This window comes from Euleptes europaea, chromosome 1 (assembly GCF_029931775.1).
Source record: "Euleptes europaea isolate rEulEur1 chromosome 1, rEulEur1.hap1, whole genome shotgun sequence".
Lineage (NCBI taxonomy): Eukaryota > Metazoa > Chordata > Lepidosauria > Squamata > Sphaerodactylidae > Euleptes > Euleptes europaea.
In genome coordinates, this window is record NC_079312.1 from 180,821,801 (window position 1) to 180,845,971 (window position 24,171).

A 24,171-nucleotide genomic window follows, 5' to 3' on the forward strand; every position below is an offset into this window, starting at 1 on the left:
ATTAAATTCAACATTCTACTAGTTATTTCCAGTAATACAACTTCAGTTTACCCCATCTTGACTGAAGCATGTGCACAACAATAAACACAGTAAATATTATCAAAAATTCTAAATTTTTGCATCGCAACTTTGTACTTCTCACTATTACCGCTCCCCCCTTTCTTTTTAAGAGCAATATAAGTAACATGCTTTACCATGGAATTCTTTGCTTGGCCTTTTGTTCACATAGTTAGTCAATTTTGCCATCACTGCGCAACTCTGAATTTTTTTCACTGCTCAGTTTTGGGGCGTATGCATAATCTCCACACCGAGAATAGCCCCTTATAGATCTTCATAAATATTGCACATATCATTGAAACCTCTACGCATCTATTTTGAGGCTGTCAGCCCTAACTTGAAATGCTTATGTAGAATCCACTTGTATTATGGACATTTGATTTTTGATGATGGAGATATATGTATATAGGAAAGATGTATGTTAGCACTGGTTTCGGATATGTTGTTAGTTTGTATTATGTTTGAGCACACACACTGAGTAGAACTTATTAATATAAATATTGTATCGTGGCTGTTCTATGCATATTACAAGAAGGCCAGATCAAAATATCTCCAAGTGTTAGTTGGATTTCTTGATTAATCTGATGCGGCTAAGCTGGAATAAATGTTGTCTGATAGAAACCACTGGGTGTAGCATCATAGAATAGAATCATAGAGTTGGAAGGGACCACCAGGGTCAACAAGATCAACTCCCTGCACAATGCAGGAAATTCACAACTACCTCCCCCCGCCACACCCCCAGTGACCAGAAGATGGCCAAGATGCCCTCCCTCTCATCATCTGCCTAAGGTCACAGAATCAGCATTGCTGACAGATGGCCATCTAGCCCCTGCTTAAAAACCTCCAGGGAAGGAGAGCTCACCACCTCCTGAGGAAGCCTGTTCCACTGAGGAACCGCTCTAACTGTTAGGAAATTCTTCCTAATGTCTAGACGGAAACTCTTTGGATTTAATTTCAACCCATTGGTTCTGGTCCGACCTTCTGGGGCACAGAAAACAACTTGGCACCCTCCTCTCTATGACAGTCCTTCAAGTACTTGAAGATGGTTATCCTATCCCCTCTCAGTCTCCTCCTCTTCAGGCTAAACATCCCCAGCTCCTTCAACCTTTCCTCATAGGACTTGGTCTCCAGACCCCTCACCATCTGGGTATCCAGACAGGTAGCTAAATTCTGTCTTGGGATATGTAAGACATGGGGATTAAAGCTGATGCAGAGTTTTAAACCCATTTGACTAGCTCAAATGTTCATGTAGCTATTTTTCTGTTGTATTGAACTATTGTCGTTTTAATGATGTTTTAACTTTGTAATACTGGTCAAGGACCACAATAAATTATACTACTACTGTTTCTGAGCTGTGACATGGAGGACTGGGATAACCAGAGGCTGTCGTTCTGGAGGGAGATAAATGGGGGGGCGGTGTCGAGACAACAGGCCAAACACCACCAACAAATATGGAGGGGGCAACCCCTTCTGCAAAAACGACAGCCAATATTATTGGGGAAGTGTTAGGGATTATCCTGCATCGATGGTCTTTACTTGAATAAGAGCCTCTGTGGTGTAATTAGAGAAACATGAATGGGGGAGTGGAGAATTACAAGGGATTTCAATTTCCCTGCACCAGGCTAGCAAATAAACTTCTTGTTGGGGCCAATTATTTATAATGGCATTAAAACAATTATTTCTGTCACCAAGTTGACATGGAAAGAACCGGAAGACATGCTGTGTTGAATTTGGCGCTCCTAGTTAGGAAAGCTGTAATGGGGAAGACAGTTATTGGGGCTAACCATGGGTCAAGTGCTAACAGATTAGTTGAGCTTGATTTGACCGGAACGGCAAGCAGATCTTGAACTGCAGACGGAAGTATTTTGAGATGCTAAGAAGGTTAATAGACACATTAGCTTAAGGATCCAAAGCTCTTGGTTGCTGAAGGGCAGCTGAAATGTCTTTGGTCACTTCGGCCTGGATTATCAACGGTTTCCTCACCAAGGATGATTGCAAGGGGGTAGCCATGTTAGTAAAATAAAACAAAAGTCCCGCGGCACCTGAAAGACGGTCAACGTTCATTTCAACATGAGCTTTTGTGAGTCACAGAATCATACAACTCATAGAATCATAGAGTTGGAAGGGACCCTAGGGGCCATCTAGTCCAACCCCCTGTTTAATGCAGGATCAGCCTAGAGCATCCCTGACAAGTGCTTGTCCAGCCTCTGCTTGAAGACTGCCAGAGAGGTGGAGCTCACCACCTCCCCAGGTAGCTGATTCCACTGTCGAACAACTCTTACTGTAAATTTTTTTCCCTAATATCCAACCGGTACCTTTCCGCCTGCAATTTAAACCCATTCTTGCTAGTCCTCTGCTGCCAACAGGAGCAGCTCCCTGCCTTCCTCTAAGTGACAGCCCTTCAAATACTTCAAGAGAGTAATCGTGTCCCCCCCTCAACCTCCTCTTCTCCAGACTAATTCCCAACTCCCTCAGATATGAGAGATGTATTTGGAGAAGCGACCTGGGACTCACAAAACATTGAAATAAATATCATTTTTAAAATATCATTGAAATAAATATCATCTTTTAAGGTGCGGCTGGATTTTTGGAGTGATTCCTGCGGACCTGTTTCGCTAAAGGCAGTGCCTTTTCTGGACCCCAGAAGAGAAAGATTTGGTTTTTATACGCCGACTTTCTCTACCACTTAAGGGAGAATCAAACTGGCTTAAAATCGCCTTCCCTCCCCACAACAGACACCCTGTGAGGTAGGTGGGGCTGAGAGAGAGCTCTGAGAGAGCTGTGACTAGCCCAAGGTCACCCAGCCAGCTTCGTGTGGAGGAGCGGGGAAACAAATCCTGTTCACCAGATTAGCCTCCGCCGCTCATGGGGAGGAGTGGGGAATCGAACCCGGTTCTCGAGACTAGATTCCACCGCTCTTAACCACTACTCCATGCTGTCTCTCCAACGCCGAGTGAGCACGTAGTAATGTTCCAACAGAAACGTGGTGTGTGCTTACACCCCCTTGATATGTTGTTCCCAAGAGGACATGTTTAGCAGCTATTTCCTGCCCTGACGTTGATGGGCCAGGCTAGCCTGATATCGGAAGCTGAGCAGGTTTGCCCCCGGTTAATACTTCAGCGGAAGACCACCAAGGAAATCTCGGGCTGCTACGCAGAGGCAGGCAATGGCAAACCCACTTGTGTTTATCTCTTGCCTTGACCTGGATGGCCCCGGCTAGCCCCGTCTCATCAGATCTTGGAAGCTGAGCATGGTCAGCCCTTGTTAGTATTTGGATGGGAGACCGCTGAGGAAGTCCAGGGATGCTATACAGAGGCAGGCAATGGCAAACCGCTTCCTGTTCACCTCTTGCCTTGAGCTGGATGACCCAGGCTAGCCTCCTCTTATCAGATCTTGGAGGGTCAGCGGGGCCGGCCCTGGTTAGTACTTGGATGGGAGACCGTCAGGGAAGCCCGGGGTTGCTCATGCAGAGGCAGGCAATGGCAAACCGCCTCTGAGCATCTGCTGCTTGGAAAGCCCCTACGGGGACGCCATCATTCGGTTGTGACTGGATGGCCCTTTTCACCACCATCAATTTCCCGAGTAGACGTGACTGGTAGTTTCCATATCAACAGCCCCAGAAGCTGCGTTGGCTATTTTGCCATGACCTGAATTAATATACAGTGACTGGCCAGATCCCTGAATTGACAAGTTTTGCCCCAGCGGAAGGAACATGAAACAAGACGTCCTTTTTTATTAGCTCAGGGCATGATCCGCCAGGACTCTCCTGCAGACGAGCCTGCTACAGCACGCAGGAGTTGTTCGAGAGCTTTGCTGTTCCCTTGTGAGTCGGGGTTTGGCTCAGCCCGTCTTCTACTCAGCTACCCCCTCAAAGATGGTCAGAAGCTGCTTCGTACCATAGAATCATAAGAAGCCATAGAGGCCATCTAGTCCAACCCCCTGCTTAATGCAGAATCAGCCTAGAGCAGTGGTTCCCAACCTTTTTTTGACCAGGGACCACTAGGACTTTTTTGTTCGGTGCAGGGACCCCAAGGTTCAAAATAAAAATTCAGAGAATTTGAAAATAAACTTTAATCATAACTGTTAGTTAAACATTAAACTTAGAATAATATTTGAATATATATTTTTATAATAGAGAACTTTTAATTGAAAATATTAACTTATTATGGGTTTATAACTTTTGTTTTGCGGACCTTAATTTAGTTCTCGCGGACCCCTGGGGGTCCACGGACCCCTGGTTGGGAACCAGTGGCCTAGAGCATCCAGACAAGTGTTTGTCCAGCCTCTGGTGTAGTGGTTAAGAGCGGTGGTTGGGAGCAGTGGACTCTGATCTAGAGAACCGTAGTGGCTGAGAGCCAGCATGGTGTAGTGGTTAACAGTGATGGTTTGGAGCGGTGGACTCTGATCTGGAGAACTGGGTTTGATTCCCCGCTCCTCCACGTGAGCGGTGGACGCTAATCTGGTTTCCCCACTCCTCCGCATGAAGCCAGCTGGGTGACCTTGGGCTAGTCACAGTTCTCTCTGAATTCTCTCAGCTCCACATACCTCGCAGGGTGTCTGTTGTGGGGAGGGGAAGGGAAGGTGGTTGTAAGACGGTTTGATTCTTCCTCAAGTGGTAGAGAAAGTCGGCATATAAAAACCAACTCTTCTTGTTTCAGGAGCAAACCAGGTTTGATATTATGCCTGAGCCATTTTTTGTGTGGCGTGCAGATAACGGCAGAGAACAAAAAACACTGGTTGAGATGGTACACGAACTGGGGGGGGGGTTTTCTTGATTCATGGATGGAAATGGATTTGTTGCAATCCATTTTAGTACAATTATATAAAGAGAAAAGGACTCTCGAAAGCTTAAACCCTTGAAAACTTTGCCTTTACGATGCTGCTGGGCTCGGATCTTGCTCCTTTACTGCAGGCTACCCGCCTTATATGTTCACAGGGCCAGTCTCTCCATAGGCCTGTCCTCACTCTCATTTTACTCCCGTAACTAATGGGATCTTTCTTTCTGTTTTGCTTTGCAGAAGGATCTTCCCCTGCCCAGGAAAAGCAGCAGGTAAGTATAGGATTTTTTTTGTGTGTGTGTTAATTCTGGAGGCGTAACAAAGAATCTCAGGATGAGAGAAGGCCCTTTCCCACTTTCCCGGGGTGGGGGTATATTTATTTATTTACTTAATTTATACCCCACCTTTCTCCTCGATGGGGACCCAAAGCGGCTTACATCAATCTCTCTGTCCTCCATTTTATCCTCACAACAACCCTGTGAGGTAGGCCAGCTAAGCAGGATCGGCCTTGGTTAGTACTTGGATGGGAGACCACCAGGGAGAGTGTGTGACTGCCCCAAGGTCACCCAGCAAGCTTCCACTGTACGAGTGGGGGATTCGAACCCGGGTCTCCGAGATCCTAGTCTGATTATAACCAGTGCGCCACACCAGCTCTCAATTGTATTTGCCAAATCCATGTTGCTCTTTCCCCAGCTTAAGAGCCAGTGTAAATATTGTGCCCTGCCTGGTGGAGAGTACCGAAAAGCCCTCCTTGTTGGTGCGGCTGGCGTAATGTTCAAAAGCTCCTTCCTACATGCACAGCCCCATCTGATTGCCGTGTATCCCCGGTAGAGGCAGAACTGGAACGCAGACCTTGCACATGATTGGGGTGTGACCTTGGAGTGTGGACCTTGCAAACGATAACCCCTGCCATATAGAGTACTACTGTGGGAAAAGCCTTCTGACAATCGCTGGGCAGCAGTGAGTATGAACAAGATCTTGGGGTTCGGGTGGACCGTAAGTTGAATATGAGCAGCAAGTGTGATGCAGCCACAAAAAAGGCTAATGCGATCTTGAGGTGCATCAACGGAGGCATCCACATCCAAATCGCAAGATGTCATAGTTCCCCTGCACACTGCATTGGCCAGGCCGCACCTGGAGTATAGTGTGCAGTTCTGGAGGCCTCAATTCAAAATAGAGGTGGACAGAATCGAGCGGGTGCAGAGGAGAGCGACGAGGATGACCAGGGGCCTGGAGACCGAGCCCTACGAGGAAAGGCTGAGAGACTCGGGAATATTCAGTCTGGAGAAGAGGAGGTTGAGGGGGGACACGATTGCTCTCTTGAAGTATTTGAAGGGCTGTCACTTAGAGGAAGGCACGGAGCTGTTCCTGTTGGCAGCAGAGGATAGGACTTGCAATAATGGGTTTAAATTGTGGGGGGAAAGGTACCGGCTGGATATTAGGCAGGAAAGTTTTTTACAGTGAGAGTTGTTGGACAGTGGAATCGGCTACCTAGGGAGGTGGTGAGCTCCCCCTCCTTGGCAGCGGCTGGACAAGCACTTGTCAGGGATGCTCTAGGGCCGATCCTGCATCAAGCAGGGCGGTGGACTAGATGGCCTCTATGGCCCCTTCCAACTCTTTGATTCTATGAACTTCTATTCTATGAACTTCTAAGAGGAGGACATCGCAATATTTCCGGGGTCCCCAGTGTGGTACCCATGGGCGCCACATTGGCCACCGACATCTTTACTGGTGAGTACTTTTAGAAAGTGGGAAGGTTTAGGTGGGGCATTTGCCCAGCAGGGCTTCTGATTGGCTGTGCCGACTGTTCAACCGAGCTTCTGCCTGAAAAGTTATATGTGAGATCGAGCCTGACATTTTGTGGTTGGCTCCACCTCCCACCCCCCAGCAGCTGTTTTGTGGTTGCACCTCCTGCCCTGTGTCAAAACTCCAAAGGTGCCTGTGGGCTCGGAAAGGTTGGAGACCACTATAATATTTTAATTGGACCATACAAATTGCATTAAAATTTAATTTTTGGAATATTCACTGTTTATATCTTAATAAGACTGATTCCATTTTCAAATACCTGCAGGGCCAGTTCTAACGTTCATTCTGCTTTATGGACAAAGACTCTTCTTTTGGCTTCTTTTTTTCCTAATTAATAAGTTTGTCCTAATCGGCAGATGATACTTGTAGGAGACCAGCTTTTCCCCAGACGTCTCAAGTTACTGAACCATATGCTAAGGGGTGTCTTAGTATAGTTATCCGTAGCTGTCTGGGTCGGGGAAGCCCAGAACTGGAGTCTGGAGGTTGTTCTGTTAACCCGCTCTGTTAAATCTTTCTTCATTCTTACACAGACACAAATACTTTGCTAACTACAACTGAAACTTCCTGTATAAATGGAGTATTGTTAGTTACGGGTTTTCATTTGTCAGTTCTGAGGTCATAGAATCAGTTGGAAGGGACCACCAGGGTCATCTAGTCCAACCCCCTGCACAACGCAGGAAATTCACAACTACCTCCCCCCCCACATCCCCAGTGACCCCTACTCTATGCCCAGAAGATGGCCAAGATGCCCTCCCTCTCATCATCTGCCTAAGGTCATAGAATCAGCATTGCTGACAGATGGCCATCTAGCCTCTGCTTAAAAACCTCCAGGGAAGGAAGGCTTACCACCTCCCGAGGAAGCCTGTTCCACCGAGGAACCGCTCTAACTGTTAGAAAATTCTTCCCAATGTCTAGACGGAAACCCTCTTGATTTAATTTCAACCCGTTGGTTCTGGTCCGACCTTCTGGGGCAACAGAAAACAACTTGGCACCCTCCTCTATGTGAAAGCCCTTCAAGTACTTGAAGATGGTTATCATATCCCCTCTCAGTCTTCTCCTCTCCAGGCTAAATATACCCAGCTTCTTCAACCTTTCCTCATGGGACTTGGTTTCCAGACCCCTCCCCATCTTTGTTGCCCTCCTCTGGACACGTTCCATCTTGTTAACACCTTTCTTAAATGTCTTCCAACGTATGAAATTTTTACAGAAGATTTTAGACTCTGCTACTTGAGCAGGATAGCCCTGGCCAGCCCATTCTTGTCATAACTTGGAAGCTAAGCAGGGTCAGCCATGGTTCGGGCAGGCAAACCACCTCTGTTCATCTCTGCCTTGACCTGGATGGCCCGGGATGGCCCAATCTTGTCAGATCTCGGAAGCTAAGCAGGGTCGGCCCTGGCTAGTACTTGGAGGGGAGACCACTGAGGAAGTCCAGGGTTGCCACGCAGAGGCAGGCAATGGCAAAACCACCTCTGCTTGTTTCTTGCCTTGAAAACCCTACAGGGTTACCATAAATCAGCTGTGTCTTGATGGCACTTTACACACAACCAAAACTGCCTCTTTTCACTTTCATGAGTAAAATTCCCCTTGGAGTAAGGAAATTGTGGAGTAGGTACCGTTTTATTTTTTGTGCACAACCAAATATGCAGTAGTCCCTTAAGAACATAAGAAAGGCCCTGCTGGATCAGGCCCATCAAGTCCAGCAGTCTCTTCACACAGTGGCCAACCAGGTGCCTCTAGGATGCCCACAGACAAGACTGCAGCAGCATTATTCTGCCTTTGTTCCAATGCACCTAATATAATAGGCCTGCTCCTCTGATCCTGGAGAGAACGGGTATGCATCATGACTAGTATCCATTTTGACTAGTAGCCATGGATAGCCCTCTCCTCCATGAATATGTCCACTCCCCTCTTAAAGCCTTCCAAGTTGGCAGCCATCACCACATCCTGGGGCAGGGAGTTCCACAAGTTAACCGTGCGTCGTGTGAAGAAATACTTCCTTGTATCTGTTTTGAATCTCTCACGCTCCAGCTTCGGCAGATGACCCCCCGTGTTCTGGTATTATGAGAGAGGGAGAAAAGCCTTTACGCTCCTGAAGAGGCATGCCCCTGTTCAGTCTAGAAAGTGTCTGGGCTCTTCAGGCCTTTGAGCTGCTGAAGAGAAAATGCCAAAAGGCAGGAAACTCAGACTGTGTTGTGGTTCATTTATTGTGCTTGTCCGTTACTATATGGATCGTGGCAATCCTACTTTGTCTCTACAGCGGAATGCCCAGAAAGAATGCGTGTGAAAAATTCTGGAATTACAAATCCATGTTGATTTTCCAGGAAATGCCCTCTAAAAGACTAAATTCCTGGCAGCGCCCTCCGTGAAATTCAGATTTGACACGCAAATGGCAGGAACATGGTGTTGTCTGTGCTGCTTGTTTCTTGTTTCTGCTCGCCCACATTTATTCTTGACCCAGTCTTATTAAACATAGCAGTTGTGGATGTGTGTTGGTTGCTAGGTGGGCAAATAGGTCTGAAAAGAAGGCAGGGATTGGAGTAATGGCTGTTGGTGTCGCGAAGGACACCGGAGAAATAGTGGTATTTTGTCATTCGGCTCCTTGGGGATTTGAGAAGTCTGTTTTGTAAGTTAAAGATTGCAGGTTCCTCTAAAACAGACTGTCATCTTTTCTCCTCCAATTTCCATGAACACATGAAGCTGCTTTATACTGAATCAGACCCTCCTGGGTCCATCAAAGTCAGTATTGTGTACTCAGACCGGCAGGGTCTCAGGCAGGGGTCTTTCATATCATTGATGGACCAAAGAGTTTCCATCTAGACATTAGGAAGAATTTTCTAACAGTCAGAGCGGTTCCTCAGTGGAACAGGCTTCCTTGGGAGGTGGTGAGCTCTCCTTCCCTGGAGGTGTTTAAGCAGAGAATAGATGGCCATCTGTCAGCAATGCTGATTCTGTGACCTTAGGCAGATGATGAGAGGGAGGGCATCTTGGCCATCTTCTGGGCATAGAGTAGGGGTCACTGGGGATGTTGGGGGGGGGAGGTAGTTGTGAATTTCCTGCGTTGTGCAGGGGGTTGGACTAGATGACCCTGGTGGTCCCTTCCAACTCTATGATTCTATGACCTCAGAACTGACAAATGAGGTAGTTGTGAATTCCTGCCATGTGCAGGGGGTTGGACTAGATGATCCTGGTGGTCCCTTCCAACTCTGTGATTCTATGATTCTAAGGGTCTGATTCAATATAAGGCAGCTTCATGTGTTCATGTGAATCCGCTCATCATGGGGTACGATTGTGATGTGTCACAGGTTGTGCTTCTCAGGAAGAAAACCGCACCCCATCTGTTGAATGCAACTTGCGGGGGCTAGAGAATGAAACACCCCCCACACACACACACACACACATAAATATACTTCGCTTAACCTTGCATTAATTCTTCTGCGTGGCTTCCAAAGCTGCGGGTAGCGTTTCCATCTCTTGTCAAACGCTTTCCATCAGTGTTCCAGATCCAAATGAAACCCAAGAGAAGGACAAAGTTGATGAATGCTGCAGGAATGGAGAACAAGGGTGTCTGGGGCAGATGGGCAGTAACTGTGGGCGGGGGGCGGAGAGTTTCGGATAATTCCTCTAGCTCTTTATACACCTTTCCAAGTGTTCTATAACCACTAGAGGCTAGAAACGCCTTTTAAAAGGAAGAGGGCATTTGCTTCCACAGTTAAGAAAGCGAACGTGGTGTAGTGGTTAAGAGCAGTGGCCTCTGATCTGGAGAACCGGGTTCGATTCCCCACTCCTCCACATGAGCAGCCGAGGCTAATCTGGTGAACTGGAATTGTTTTCCTGCTCCTCCCCACGAAGCCAGCTGGGTGACCTTGGGCAAGTCACAGCTCTCTCCGAACGCTCTCAGCCCCACCTACCTCGCAAGGTTCCTGTTGTGGGGAGAGGAAGGGAAGGCGATTGTAAGCCTTCACAGACCACCATGGGTAGAGTTGCCAGATGGGGCCTGGAGATCTCCCGGCATTACAACAGATCTCCAGATTACAGAGATCAGTTCCCCTGGAGAAGAAGAAGAGGAGGAGTTGGTTTTTATATGCCAACTTTCTCTACCACTTAAGGGAGAATCAAACCGGCTTACAATCTCCTTTCCTTCCCCTCCCCACAACAGACACCCTGTGAGGTAGGTGGGGCTGAGAGAGTTTGGAGAGAACTACAACTAGCCCAAGGTCACCCAGCTGGCTTCGTGTGGAAGAGTGGGGAAACCAACCAGGTTCACCAGATTAGCCTCCGCCGCTCATGTGGAGGAGTGGGGAATCAAACCCGGTTCTCCAGATCAGAGCCCTCCGCTCTTAACCACTACACCAAGCTGGCTCTCATGGCTGATTTGGAGGGTGGACTCTATGACAATATACCCCGCTGAGTTCCCTCCCCTCCCCAAACTCTGTCCTCCCCAGGCTCCACCCCCAAACCTCCAGGAATTGCCATGCCTGGAGTTGGCAACCCTGCCCACAGAACTGTCTCAGGAAGCAGGCACCCAATTGACATAACAGCGCACAGTTCATGCTCAGTGGGCCTCCAAAGGAAACGGCGCGCTCGCATATACCTGTGTGGGGAGGGGCTGTGGCTCAGTGGTAGAGCATCTGCTTGGCACGCAGAAGGTCCCGGGTTCAATCCCCGGCATCTCCAGTTAAAGGGACTGGGCAAGTAGGTGATGGGAAAGACCCCTGCCTGAGACCCTGGAGAGCCGCTGCCGGTCTGAGTAGACAGTACTGACTTTGATGGACCAAGGGTCTGATTCAGTACAAGGCAGCTTCATCTGTGTGTTCATGTGTGTTTACCCAGAGCCCACAGGTGTGCGCACCCAGCCAGCGTGTACCCAAATGCGCTCCCGTGGAGTGGAGGCACTCCCGGCTCCCGTTGGCGCACGCCCCGGCCCGGGGACAGCGCCGCCCCCTCCCGCCTCCCCCTCCCTGTTCTGCCTCCCTCTGTCTCTCTTCTCCCCCCTCCACCCCAGTCCTCCTTTCTTCTCCAAAAGGGAAGGCTCGTCACAGATCTCCGTTCTCCCCCCCCTCCGCCTTTTGCTCCAGCGTGGGCCGGGAAGGTGCTCGGCAGCCTGCGGCAACCCCCCACCCCACCTGCCACCATGACCCCCCGGGGGGATAATGTCTGAGTCCCTGTGGACGGCGCTCTCCAATTTCTCTATGCCCGATTTCCTTGACAGCAGCATGTTTCGCCGCACCAAAAGGTACCGAGACGGGGAGAGCATCTCTCCCTCCATCTTCTTCCCTCTCTGGCCCCTCCCCGTCTCCATTCTTCCCTTGGTCCCCGTCCCTCCTGCCTCCCTCTTCCCCTCCTCTGTGCCTTTCCCCTTCTCTCCTTCCCTGGTCTCCATCCTTCCCCCATCCCCGATTCCTCCTCGCCTCCCCCCAACACTGCCTTTTCCCCAAGGATGGAGAAAGGGTTCTTGTTATGTGTGCCTGCAGGGATACAGAGGCGATCCTCCCCTCTCCCCATTCCTCCCCAGTTATGGGCTGGCGGCTCAGAATTTTTTTTGGGGGGTTGCAGTGGCTGGAAGGGTTGTGGCGCAGTTGGGGGAAGGGGAGAAAGATGCGCGGGCAGCGGAGGGTGCCATGGAAACTGACTGCCAGGGACCGGCGCAATGGCTGCGTAGAGAGGACCCAGTGATCCATGTCTGTGGTTCTACCTGGTCCTCGGGTCTGGATGCGGGGGCTGGGAGGGGGGAGCCCCTCCTTCTAGGGATGTTCATTAACCCGCTCTTTGACTGACAAGGTGGCGGCTGCCAGAGGGACAGACAGGCGTGAGCACGGAGAGCGAGCATCAGATGGCGAAGGGGAGCGTAGGATGCGGAGGAGTGCGCGAATGGCTTGGCGGGGGCCGCGTGTTAGTGGACGCAGAGGTGGGAGACTGCGGATGGACAGAGGATGGACGCTGGAAGGACAGAGATGCCCATGGGCTGGAGCAGAGGGAGGTGTGAAGGGGGGCCTGACGGAACGGGGTGCCTGCCGTGGAGGCAGTCAGGTTGTGGCGCTCTGCTTTGCGCCCAGGAGATGCACGCAGCCGCGAGTCCTCCGCATGCCTCTGAGCATAACCTCACGCTCTCGCCCCGACATCTTTTCCTAGCAAGGGAGGCGAGTGCATGGAAAGCTAGGCGTCAGATGACGTGGAGAATCCTCCGGCGTCTCAGTAAAGGACAACTGCGTGCATAACATGTTCCGCTCCCTTCCAGCAATTCCCGCCATGCTCATAATGCCCGAAGGCATCCCAGCCCTACACGTCTTTCCCTTCCCAGGCTATGCTGGGCACATCTGCATTTCAAAGGCTGGCCGAAGGGCACGCCCAGAGTCACCTTGAGGGGTGTTGGCAGAGCTGGCAGTTGAAAAATCAGCCCTCCCTGCTAGGTAGGTCTGTCAGCAAAGGCTCGCTTGGAGCTGTTTGGGTCGGCTCAGTTGGAGTGGTGAGGGTCAGCCGTGTGGCTCTCGGCATTTCCGTGTTACCCTTGTACAATCCCCGTCCGTGCCTTTGAATACTGGTAAATGAAAGGTGAAGAAGAAGAGTTGGTTTCTCTATATGCCGACTTTGTTTACCACTTAAGGGGGCCCCTCCCCACAACAGACACCCTGTGAGGTAGGTGGGGCTGAGAGAGTTCAGAGAGAACTGTGACTAGCCCAAGGTCACCCAGCTGGCTTCATGTGTAGGAGCGGGGAAACAAATCCAGTTCACCAGATTAGCCTTCCGCTGCTCATGTGGAGGAGTGGGGAATCGAACCCGGCTCTCCAGATCAGAGTCCACTGCTCCAAACCACCGCTCTTAACCACTACACCATGCTGGCTCTCGAAGGGAGAGGGTCATAAGAGAAGGGTAGTGTGTGTTTAATGTAAAGAGGACAGAATATGTGTTCTCGATTTGTGGAAGCACATTCATTTTAAGGATTAGGTGTCGAATCGCGGCGCTAGAAGACAACTTGTTATGTGCAGATTCCCAGCAGGCTCTCTCCAAAGACAGACACCCCCACCCCGAGAACGTTCGTAGCAGAGAAGGGGGATTGCTGAGCCCCAAAGGTGGGAAACCAGGCATGGGGGGGGGAGTTTCTGCCCCATTGCTCCATCTACAGGAAATGCGGGTCCTCAGACTAGCAGGAGTAACCTTACCAGACGATTCCATCCATGTGGTTGGAATGAAATAGTTATTTGTTCCCTACATTTTAATCCTTTCCTTCCTCCCCCTCCCAGGGGCTCAGGGGAGCAGATTGGAGGGGTGCCATGTTTTATCCTCATAACAACCCTCTGAGGAAGGTTGGCCATCTTCTGGGCATGGAGTAGGGGTCACTGGGGTGTGTGGGGAGGGAGGGCAGTTGTGAATTTCCTGCATTTTACAGGGGGTTGGACTAGATGGCCCTGGTGGTCCCTTCCAACTCTATGATTCGATGATTCCCTGGTTAGGGTATCTCTGTGCCTTGGGGTTCAAGGTCACCCCGTGATTTTTTGTGGCTGAACAGAGAATTTGGTGGGTTTTCCAAGAGCGTGGACGTTGCAACGCCTTCCCAGAAAACGGATCATACTGCTTTCCCAGTATCAGACGTGGTTTTTCTGAAGTGCTTTAGGGAAGAATTGCTATTCCGCTGTGAAAGAGAGACGGGTCTGAGCATGTATACATGAACAGGTCAACATGCGTAAACAAACATGGGTGCTCTTTTCACATTGAGCTTGACCATAACACTGGATCAGGACAGGAGGACAAAGTTTTTGCTCCAGAGTCGGACCCTCTCCTGAGTTCATCTCCCAAATCCATGCTCACTTTGTCCATGTGGAAGACCTTTTCCTTTGGCGGTGCTTGTTTTAAGTTATGCTCAATAAAGCATCCCTTGTGAAATGTTCTATCTAGTGCATTAAGCCGGACTTAATTTAGTTCATTGATAACCCACCTTTCTCCCCAGTAGTAACCCAAAGCGGCTTACCTCCTCCTCCTCTCCTGTTTTATCCTCACAAGAACCCTGTGAGGTAGGCGAGGCCGAGAGCATGTGACTGGCCCAAGGTCGCCCAGCACGCTTCCATGGCAGAACAAAGATTCAGACCTGGATCTCCCAGATCCTTGTCCAACACTCTAACCGCTACACTACGCTGGGCTGGGATCTTAAAGATCTGAGTTCCAGAATTCCCAGTCAGGCCTTGGGCAGATCTCCTGCAAATGTTTTAAAGCACCGTGAACGTTCAGCGGAGCACACCGTTTCTTATTTGTAGTTCACGAGTGTGCATGACAAAGGACACAGAATCCATTTTGTTTCACTTCTCTCTCAGGGCTATATCGTGGATTACATTTCCACGTGCTTGTATAAGACATTTGCATGAACATGCATCACAGCATTTACATCAAATACCTGCAGGTACAGGGAATGTGCAAAGCTGTGCGCCAGGGGGCCAGGAGTATCTGTATCCAGCACGTTCCCACAGTGGCAGTTGTGCATGCAATCAGGAATATAACGTTGGTAGTAATCATGCACGTAATGCATAATGTTTCTTCCAGCCTCTGGTTGCTTCCCCTGTAGCAGGTGACCTGGGTCATGCGGAGCTTGGCGGCGCATGGGTACTGTGGGAATATTTTGGTTCTATGCACATGAAGAGTGTAGTGTTCGGTGCAGAATTCTGGAAGAGCTCTTTCTTTAAGCAAGATTTTTTAAAAGCCCTTGGTCATGCAGATGCGCCTAAATATGTGCGGGGAAATCCACAGTGGATTTCTGGGGCTGGAGGGCTTACCCAAGCCCTGACAGCCAGAGGATGTGACGTCATAGCCTTACCTCGCCCCTCCCTGTGGTTAGCAGAGCATGAAGGATGCCAAATAAATTATGCAAAATAGGAGAAAGCCTGCAAATGGGTTTAATTTGCATAATTTATACAGGTCATGGTGCAGTTCTCCTTGTGACCAAATTATTTTGCTTGTAGCATGCTATAATGGCCCTTGACTATAATGGTGGCCATTAATTCTTATTCTCTAATAATACCCATCGCAGAGAGATCGGTGCTGCCTGCTGGCGGCGGGTGGTTAAAAAAATGGGGCGTGCCCTTTGTTCCTTCTTTGTGCAAAAGTCAGGGTTCAGCTCTGTCAGGCGGGTGCAAGAGAGCCGTGTTTTGAAAAACCCAAACCTGGGAAGAGGTCTCTAATGCCAGAAGCAGCCTTGGAATTCATGAGCTTTTTGTGTGATTTTTGGTCACAGAACCTGGGTTTGGGAAATGGGCTCTCTCTCCCTTGGGGTTCTGGTCCAGAGTCCAATCCGGCCAGAATCGCTTGTACGAACCAAGCAGTCTTTATTCATTTGTTTGAAACGTTTATTCTTCCCTACGGGGAGCGCAAGGCTCCTTACAATAGAAATACAATGTATAAAATAAGAGTACATAAAAGGATGGGAAACCAACATTTTAAAGAAGATCACTTCTTCTGTATCTGAAGAAGTGAGCTGTAGCTCACGAAAGCTCACACCCTGCCAGACATTTTGTTTGTCTTGAAGGTGCTACTGGACTCTTGCTCTTTTCTACTGCTAGTGACAGGTCTATCAATAAATATTAGAGTCGGTCCTGGTTAGCATTTGGATGGGAGACCACCAAGGAAGCCCGGGGTTGCTACGCAGAGGCAGGCCATGGCAAACCCACCTCTGCCCGTCTCTTGTCTTGAACTGGATGGCTCAGGCTAGTCAGATCTCAGAAGCTAAGCAGGGTCGGCCCTGGTCAGTACTTGGACGGGAGGCCACCGTGCAGGGTTGCTACGCAGAAGCAGGCAATGGCAAACCACGGCTGTTCACCTCTTGCCTTGAAAACCCTTCGGGGTCGCCCTAAGCCAGCTGTGAATTGACAGCACCCTACACACAGACATGTAACAGGAATGACGCAGAGTGGAAGGGGAGGCAATGGCGTGGCTTTGAGCAATGTGGGTGTTGAATTGCAGGCTGGACTGATGTAATGCAATCTGTCTGGGTCATCCCTTGAAGGCAACCTGGAAACTTCATTTGGTATGGAATCCTGTGGCTCATTTATTAGAAGGAGATGGCTGCCGTATAGGTGTTATACCTATCTTAAAGGTAGTATGGTAGCCCGCTTGCTTGTTTCCAGGCCTACTTCAAAGAGCTCTAAGGGCCTTTCATAGTTTGGAATGCTTGTGTCAGCATAGGTTGCCAACCTCCAGGTGGCAGCTGGAGATCTCCTGCTGTTACCAGCTGACCTCCAGGAGACAGAGATCAGATCACTTGGAGAAAACGGCCACTTTGGAAGGTGGGCTCTACGGCATTCTACCTCACTGAAGTCCCTCCCCTCCTCAAGCCCTGTCCTCCCCAGGCCCCACCCCCCAAATCTCCAGATATTTTCCCCGGGGAGCTGGCAACCCTATGTCAGCGGGATCCTTCCCCTTCCCCATACATTACTGTGCGGTAGATAAGGTCCTCAGCTCAAACCCATAATCGGGGCAGATTCAATTGATGCCTGTCTGGACCAGAGGCAATTTCAGAGAGTTGCTATGTTTGGTCTGCAATCGATGAGTTAGATTTGAATCCAGGAGTACCTTAGAGGCCAACAGTATTTTTGGAGTATGAGCTTTGGGGAGTCAAAGCTCTGGTTGTCAGATACTTGATACCTGCAAGGGTTTCAGGGGTATATACTGACCTTCTTGCTTTTCTGATGCCACAGGAAGGAAGATTTATTCAGAAGAGCCTTTCCAGATTAGTAGCTGTTTTGGTGGCTGAATTTGATGTATCAACTCCAGTTGTCTGCACTGGATTTATAAAGCTGTACCTGTTGATGGTTGTTGTTGGTTTCTTGGACGAGTCATGCTGCAATTCACCTTTTTTGAGAGAGGCTTGGGGAAAATGCCCTCAATAAATAAGAAAGAGAAGGGTTTAGCTCAGCTAAAAATGCACCTTTTCTTGTAAATAAAAATGGACCCATTTTTTTATGGGAATGTGTGCGTGGAAAAAATATGCACGGCTGATTTGGTCCAAAGCTTTCTCCCTGATGGGCTGGTCTTGATCAGGAGACTTAAGAACCTCAGAAGAGCCCTGCTGGATCAGACCAGCGAGGGTCCATCTAGTCCAGCATCCCGTCTCACATAGCGACTGACCAGTTCCTCTCGAGGGCAAACCGTCCCAAGTTCAGTTTTCAGCATCACCCAGATCTCAGGTGGCAATTCTGGGAACCTCCTCTTAGCTGCAGATTTGGAGAGAAGCTCTGGGAGTGGCGCAGAGTGGTCAGCTGCAGTACTGCAGTCCAAGCTCTGCTCACGACCTGAGTTCGATCCCGGCGGAAGTTGGTTTCAGGTAGCCGCTCCAGGTCGACTCAGCCTTCCATCCTTTCGAGGTCGGTCAAATGAGGACCCAGCTTGCTGGGGGTAAAGGGAGGATGACTGGGGAAGGCACTGGCAAACCACCCCATAAACAAAGTCTGCCTAGTAAACGTCGCGATGGGACGTCACCCCATGGGTCAGGAATAGCCCGGTGCTTGCACAGGGGACTACCTTTACCTTCTGCCTGGGAGTCAACCTAGTGGGGAGAGGGACCAATGATCATATTCCACGTAAGGCAGCCACGTGGTGTATCATGATGCAGAGGAGGCAGAAGATGTAACCCCTTTGTATTAAAAGTTCCAGTTGGGCCAAAGATTGAGTGGCAGCTGAGATTTCCTGCTGCTGAACACGGTCGTTGATTCATACCCAAGGCAGTGGGGAACCATATTAGAAAAGGCAAAAAACTTGTTGCGATTTGAAGAGCCAGCATGGTTTGGAGAGCCAGCATGTTGTAGTGGTTAAGAGCGGTGGTTTGGAGTGGTGGACTCTAATCTAGACAACCAGGTTTGATTCCCCACTCCTCCACATGAGCGGAGGACTCTAATCTGGAGAACTGGGTTGGTTTCTCCACTCCTCCACATGAGCAGTGGAGGCTAATCTGGAGAACCGGGTTTGATTCCCCTCTCTTCCACATGAGCGGCGGAGGCTAATCTGGTGAACCGGGTTGGTTTCCCCACTCCTCCGCATGAAGCCTGCTGGGTGACCTTGGGCTAGTCACAGCTCTCTCAGCCCCACCTACCTCACAGGGTGTCTGTTGTGGGGAAGGGAAGGTGATTGTATGCCGGTTTGATTCTGCCTTAAGTGGTAGAGAAAGTAGGCATATAATAACCAACTCTTCTTCTTCTGAAGTGGTTGTCCCAGTTGAAGTGGGAGGAGAACCGATTCCGCCCCAGTGAGATGGATCGGCCAAACATTGCAACTCTGGTCGTTCAAGTGAAATCTGCTCTCCCGTTTCATAGTAGACCCTGACTTAGGTCTGTCTTGTTTTCCTCTCCTCCTTCCCTCCTCTTTTCCTACAGCTGCCGAACCAGTAACAGGAAGAGCCTGATCCTGACAAGTACTTCACCAACGCTGCCGCGGCCCCACTCACCACTCCCAGGTCATATTGGTGAGTTCAGCCCCTGGACCTGTTCCATCCTTGCAAGAATCTCATCTTTGATGAGTCTCATTCAACACTGCACATGCCTTTGGGGCCTGCCTCTGTTTCCCTGTCCAGCTGGTGGCTTCCAGGTTCTTCCAAGAAGGCTTAGCTGCCAGTTAGACTGCCTTTGAGAAGGCACGGGTTTTCAACCCCAGTAGCTGCTGCCTGTATTCCAGGACTTGTAGGCATCTTTAATTCCTAACCAGGACCACCTGATACAAGTTCTTTATCTTCCCCTACCTTGTGAAATTTGAAGTTCCTCCACACTTGATCCACGATTGCTTGAACACTGCGGGGTGTTTCGTGGCTAGTGACACACACCTATGTTTTCCACAGTAGGGCAGGATCACCACATAAATCCAAAGGGAAGTCTAGTCACCCCGGTTTCTGGGTTAATGTACAACCAACCACCATTGTGGGAAAAATACTCCAAAGCCAGTCATACCAGGCGGCTCCAGAATCAAGTTGGCCTTGTCGGGGTTCATCCATGTTCCCGGCCACTTCTTGGGGAAGGGCTGTGGTTCATTGGTAAAGCATCTGCTTGGCATGCAGAAGGTCCCAGGTTCAATCCCCAGCATCTCCAGTTAAAGGGACTAGGCAAATAGGTGATGTGAAAGTCCTCCGCTTGAGACCCTGGAGAGCCGCTGCCAGTCTGAGCAGACAATACTGACCATGATGGACCGATGGTCTGATTCAGTAGACGACAGCTTCATGTGTTCTTCATCCAATCTGTATTTTCCCCACTTATCTGTCTTTTGTTTGCCTGTGCATGGGGGCCATCTGTCTTTCCATCCGTTCATTCAGCAGTGACAACATTAAAATCACCTCATCTTCCTATCTTTCTATCCATCTGTGTGGTCATTCATCTAACTCACCTTTTCCTCTGGCTACCTACCTAGATCATTGGTCATCAACCGACCTTCTGTGGTCCATCCATCTTTTCTGCTGATTTATTCAACTCTTTTTACCTGTCCTATCTGTTTCTCTCTCCACCCAGCATCCTGTTTCTTAGTATCTTTGTGTCTTCTGTTTTGATGTTTTAACATGCTCCTTTATATCTCTGGTCCTAAAGGCTTGTTGTTAGGGTCGCCGTGACAGCTTTCACCAGCAATGTGTGATTTTTTTCTGTGTCTTCTTTTCTGGCCCTACTCACAGGTAGCAGCCCCCTGGACAGCCCTCGGAATTTTTCCCCAAATACACCAGCCCATTTTTCCTTCGCTTCCTCCCGCAGGTAAGATCAATTCCCCATTCTTGGGGGGCTCAGATATGAAACGGGTTTGGTGGAGTTTGCATCTGGACACCCTGATTCCCTAAAGACTCTCTTGAAAGCTTATGCTCCCCCCCCCCACACACACACACCAAATCTTGTTGGTCTCTAAGGTATTACTACACTCGAATCTAGCTCTTGATTGTGGGATCCTGCATGGTGGGGGGAGGGTTGGGGTCACTGGGGATGTGGGGGGAGGTAGTTGTTAATTTCCTGCATTGGGCAGGGGGTTGGACTAGATGACCCTGGTGGTCCCTTCCAACTCTGTGATTCCATGATTCTTCCATAAAGACTGTAATACATGGAATTGCACCAAGGATAGAAACTGGGGACAGTACTGGGATGAAGGAATATCTGTCCACTATCCTAGCAGTGTGACTGATCAGTAGTAACCTTGAAGTAGAAAAGCGCCAGAGTCCAGTAGGACCTTAAAGACTAACAACATTTCTGGCAGGTATGAGGTTTCGTGAGCCACAGCTCACTTCTTCAGATTCAGCTAGAATGTGAATCCATCTATCCTTAAGTAGAGATGAGTGAATTACAGTGCATTCCTGAGCTGAATGCCTGCCCCTGCCTTAGGAGGCAACACGGCGGCTCTGCCTCCAAAGGAAGTTTCGGCCTCTGTGAAACCTCCGCCAGGCGCAAAAAACGCCCAGAAACGCCTCCCGGGATGCCGCCGCAGCCTTTGCCTGCGTTCAGACGCCGGTGGAAGGCTCCGTTGCCGGCCCAGCGCTGCCGCAGCAGCAGCCAGCGACCGGCGTCTGGGCCTTCACGCCAGCATTGGGGCCACAAACGCCGGTGTAAGTTGCCCGGACGTTGGTGCGGGGGGGCCTTATGCCGGTGCAGGCCTTGCCCAGCCTCCTAATGGACTTTTGTCCTGGACACCAGCGCAGGTCAGGAATACACTGTTAGACACACAATGGCAGTGTAAATGTAAACAGCAAGTAAATGACATTAGCAGGCATGATTGGATTAGGTGTGATATGCAGAGGGGTAGTAGGCGTGGAGAAATGAGCATTGGTAATGAGACAAGAATCCCAGATCTCTATTCAGTCCAGGAGAATGCATTGTTGTGAGCTTCATTATTAGTTATAATTCAGCAGTCTCTCTTTCTAACCTCCCTTTGAAATCCCTTTGTGAGAGAACTGCTACTCTAAGCAATAAACTTGCGTGTTTTTTTTAAAAGAGAGAGAAAATGAGGATTTTGTCAAGTTCCTGCATAATAAATATTCCAGCTCACTTAACTTATTTACACCAGTTGGATAAAAGACAATGACGTGCCATTTTTTCAGGATTGGTTCTGAATAAAAAATGTGGAAAATGATTTCCTCTTCCTTGTATCTGATGAAGTGAGCTCATCAGAAGAAGCCATCTTGTTGGTTTAGAAAGTGCCACTGGACTTCTTTTCTTTTCTTACAACAGACTAACAAGGCATCCCCTCTGGAATTTCCAAACTTATGGGTTGGCTAGGCAAAGGCCCTGGGTCCACAAGAATGACCATGTAGCAACCAGCGCAGTTGCGCTAGGAAGGAGAATGTCCCACACCCCTGTCCGGTTGGCCAGCTTCCTGCCTCTCGCGCAAACCACGGCAAGATCCCATTCTTCTCATGGGCTCGGGAGGAATGCGGGGCTCTGGCTGTCAGCGTGGAGCCGGTTTGCTCTGCCAGGCCCCCGCGGGCAGAACGTGGCGGCGCGAGGAACATGTGAGGCGGTAGCAGCCTCTGCATCTGCCGCCCCCCACTCCCCATCTGCTCCCTGTTCTTTTTATAGACATGCGCGCGCCACTCCTCCCTCCCGCCTCTGCCCCGCAAAAGCAAGGGAACAGACTGTGAAGTTCCACCTTGCGTTGATAAAGTACCAATTAGATCCACTCTGAGCTGTTGACATCTCTCCGTTCTGTGATTTTCTGCATGGGGCTCAAGTGCATGAATGGTTTTATAAGACGAGGGCGGCTGCAAATTACCTGGTGCCAGGGGGGATGCAAAGTCCCACCTGTTACTCTGCATCTGTGTGAGCCTGTAAAGTCCCTCCTGTTTCTCTCTCTGTGTGTGTGTGTGTGCATAAGTAATACTAGGTCCAATTGTGGGGTTAAGTGGGCAAGCAGAACTTACCTGTGCACTGCTGAACACACCCAGTTGCTGTGCATACAGTGTAAGCACTCTAGCGAACTGGCATTATGCTGCCGGGCTAACAATCACACACATAAAAGCCAAGTTTGTACAACGTGCAACATTGCACATAGTCCTGCCAGCGTCATGATTAAAATGGCTTTTATTTTCAGTGCAAACTATCTGTGAGCGAACCCAGCGTGGAATAATGGTTAAGAGGAGTGGTTTGGAGCGGTGGACTCTGATCTGGAGAAACGGGTTCGATTCCCCACTCCTCCACATGAGCGGCGGAGGCTAATCTGGTGAACCGGGTTGGTTTCCCCGCTCCTCCACACGAAGCCAGCTAGGTGACCTTGGGCTAGTCACAGCTCTCTCAGCCTCACCTACCTCACAGGGTGTTTGTTGTGGGGAGGGGAAGGGAACACATGAACAAACACATGAAGCTGCCTTATACTGAATCAGACCCATCAAAGTCAGTATTGTCTACTCTTAGAGCTCTCTCAACCCCACCTACCTCACAAGGTGTCTGTTGTGGGGAGGGCGATTGAAAGCCGGTTTGATTCTTCCTTAAGTGGTAGAGAAAGTCAACATATAAAAACCAGCTCTTCTTCCTCTTCCTCTTCCTCTTCTTCCTCCTCCTCCTTCCTCTTCCTCCTCCTCCTCTTCTTCCTCTTCTTCACCAATGGTATAAGAAGAGGGTAGTATTACAGTGGGTTCTAGATCAAGTTTTGCCTCTGTAAGTATATGCATGTGGCGGAGGGATGGGGGAAGATGGCCACTGTAGACGTCATCCACAATTGTGGGGGGCCTGGAGATCTCCCCAAATTACAACTGATCTTCAGTTCCGTGAACACGTTCCTTGAACACATGAAGCTGCCTTATACTGAGTCAGACCCGTGGTCCATCAAAGTCAGTATTGTGTACTCAGACCGGCAGTGGCTCTCCAGGGTCTCAGGCAGGGGTCTTTCACATCACCTACTGCCTTGTCCCTTTAACTGAAGGTGCCAGGGATTGAACCTGGGACCTTCTGCCTGTCAAGCAGATGCTCTATCACTGAGTCACAGCCCCTCCCCAAGGTTCTCCAGGGTCTCAGGCAAGGTCTTTCACATCACTGACCAGCAGTGGCTCTCCAGGGTCTCAGGTAGAGGTCCTTCACATCACTTACCTGCCTAGTTCCTTTAACTGGAGATGCTACCGGAGATTGAACCTGGGACCTTCGGCATGCCAAGCAGATGCTCTACCACTGAGCCACAGCCCCTCCCCTGGAGAAGGCTATTTTGGAGGGTGGGCTGTTTGGCATCGCATCCCTGCTGAGGGTCCCTCCCCTTGCCAAACTCGACCTTTCCTAGGCTCTGCCCCCAAAATATCCAGGAACGTGCCAACCTGGAGTTGGCAACCCTAACGTCATTACACATGACCAAATGTCCAAGGAGTTGGAGCCTCATCCCTGTGTGGAAAGGTGAACATGTTGGGGGGCTTTTTAGTGTAGGGGGCTTTTTAGTTTAGGGGCAGCGGGAGGCAAAAAAAGTAGTTTATAAGGCTGTGAATAGTGTAGAGAGATAGGTTTTCTTTCTCATACCCTGGGGCTCCCCCCTTCCCAAAAAAATCTGATTGGAAGCACGTTTAGGACGAACAAAAGGAACTAATTTTTACGCCGCGCTTAGTTAAGTTATGGAATTCACAGCT

General features: G+C 49.7%; 1 protein-coding gene and 1 non-coding gene across 2 annotated transcripts in view; both read left to right on the plus strand.

Moving 5' to 3' along the window:
* The first annotated feature begins 11,243 nt into the window (after positions 1–11,243).
* TRNAA-GGC (transfer RNA alanine (anticodon GGC)) lies at positions 11,244–11,315 on the plus strand. Its single transcript has one exon. It is a non-coding gene; the product is annotated as a tRNA-Ala (tRNA).
* Positions 11,316–11,767: 452 nt separating this feature from the next.
* MAST1 (microtubule associated serine/threonine kinase 1) overlaps positions 11,768–24,171 on the plus strand; it is a 48,458-nt gene continuing 36,054 nt past the window's right edge. Inside the window, exons 1-3 of the mRNA XM_056855021.1 lie at positions 11,768–11,874; positions 18,989–19,077; positions 20,266–20,341. Of these exons, the coding sequence (XP_056710999.1) occupies positions 11,792–11,874; positions 18,989–19,077; positions 20,266–20,341 (248 nt within the window). The 5' untranslated portion in view covers positions 11,768–11,791. The remainder of the gene's footprint in view (positions 11,875–18,988; positions 19,078–20,265; positions 20,342–24,171) is intronic.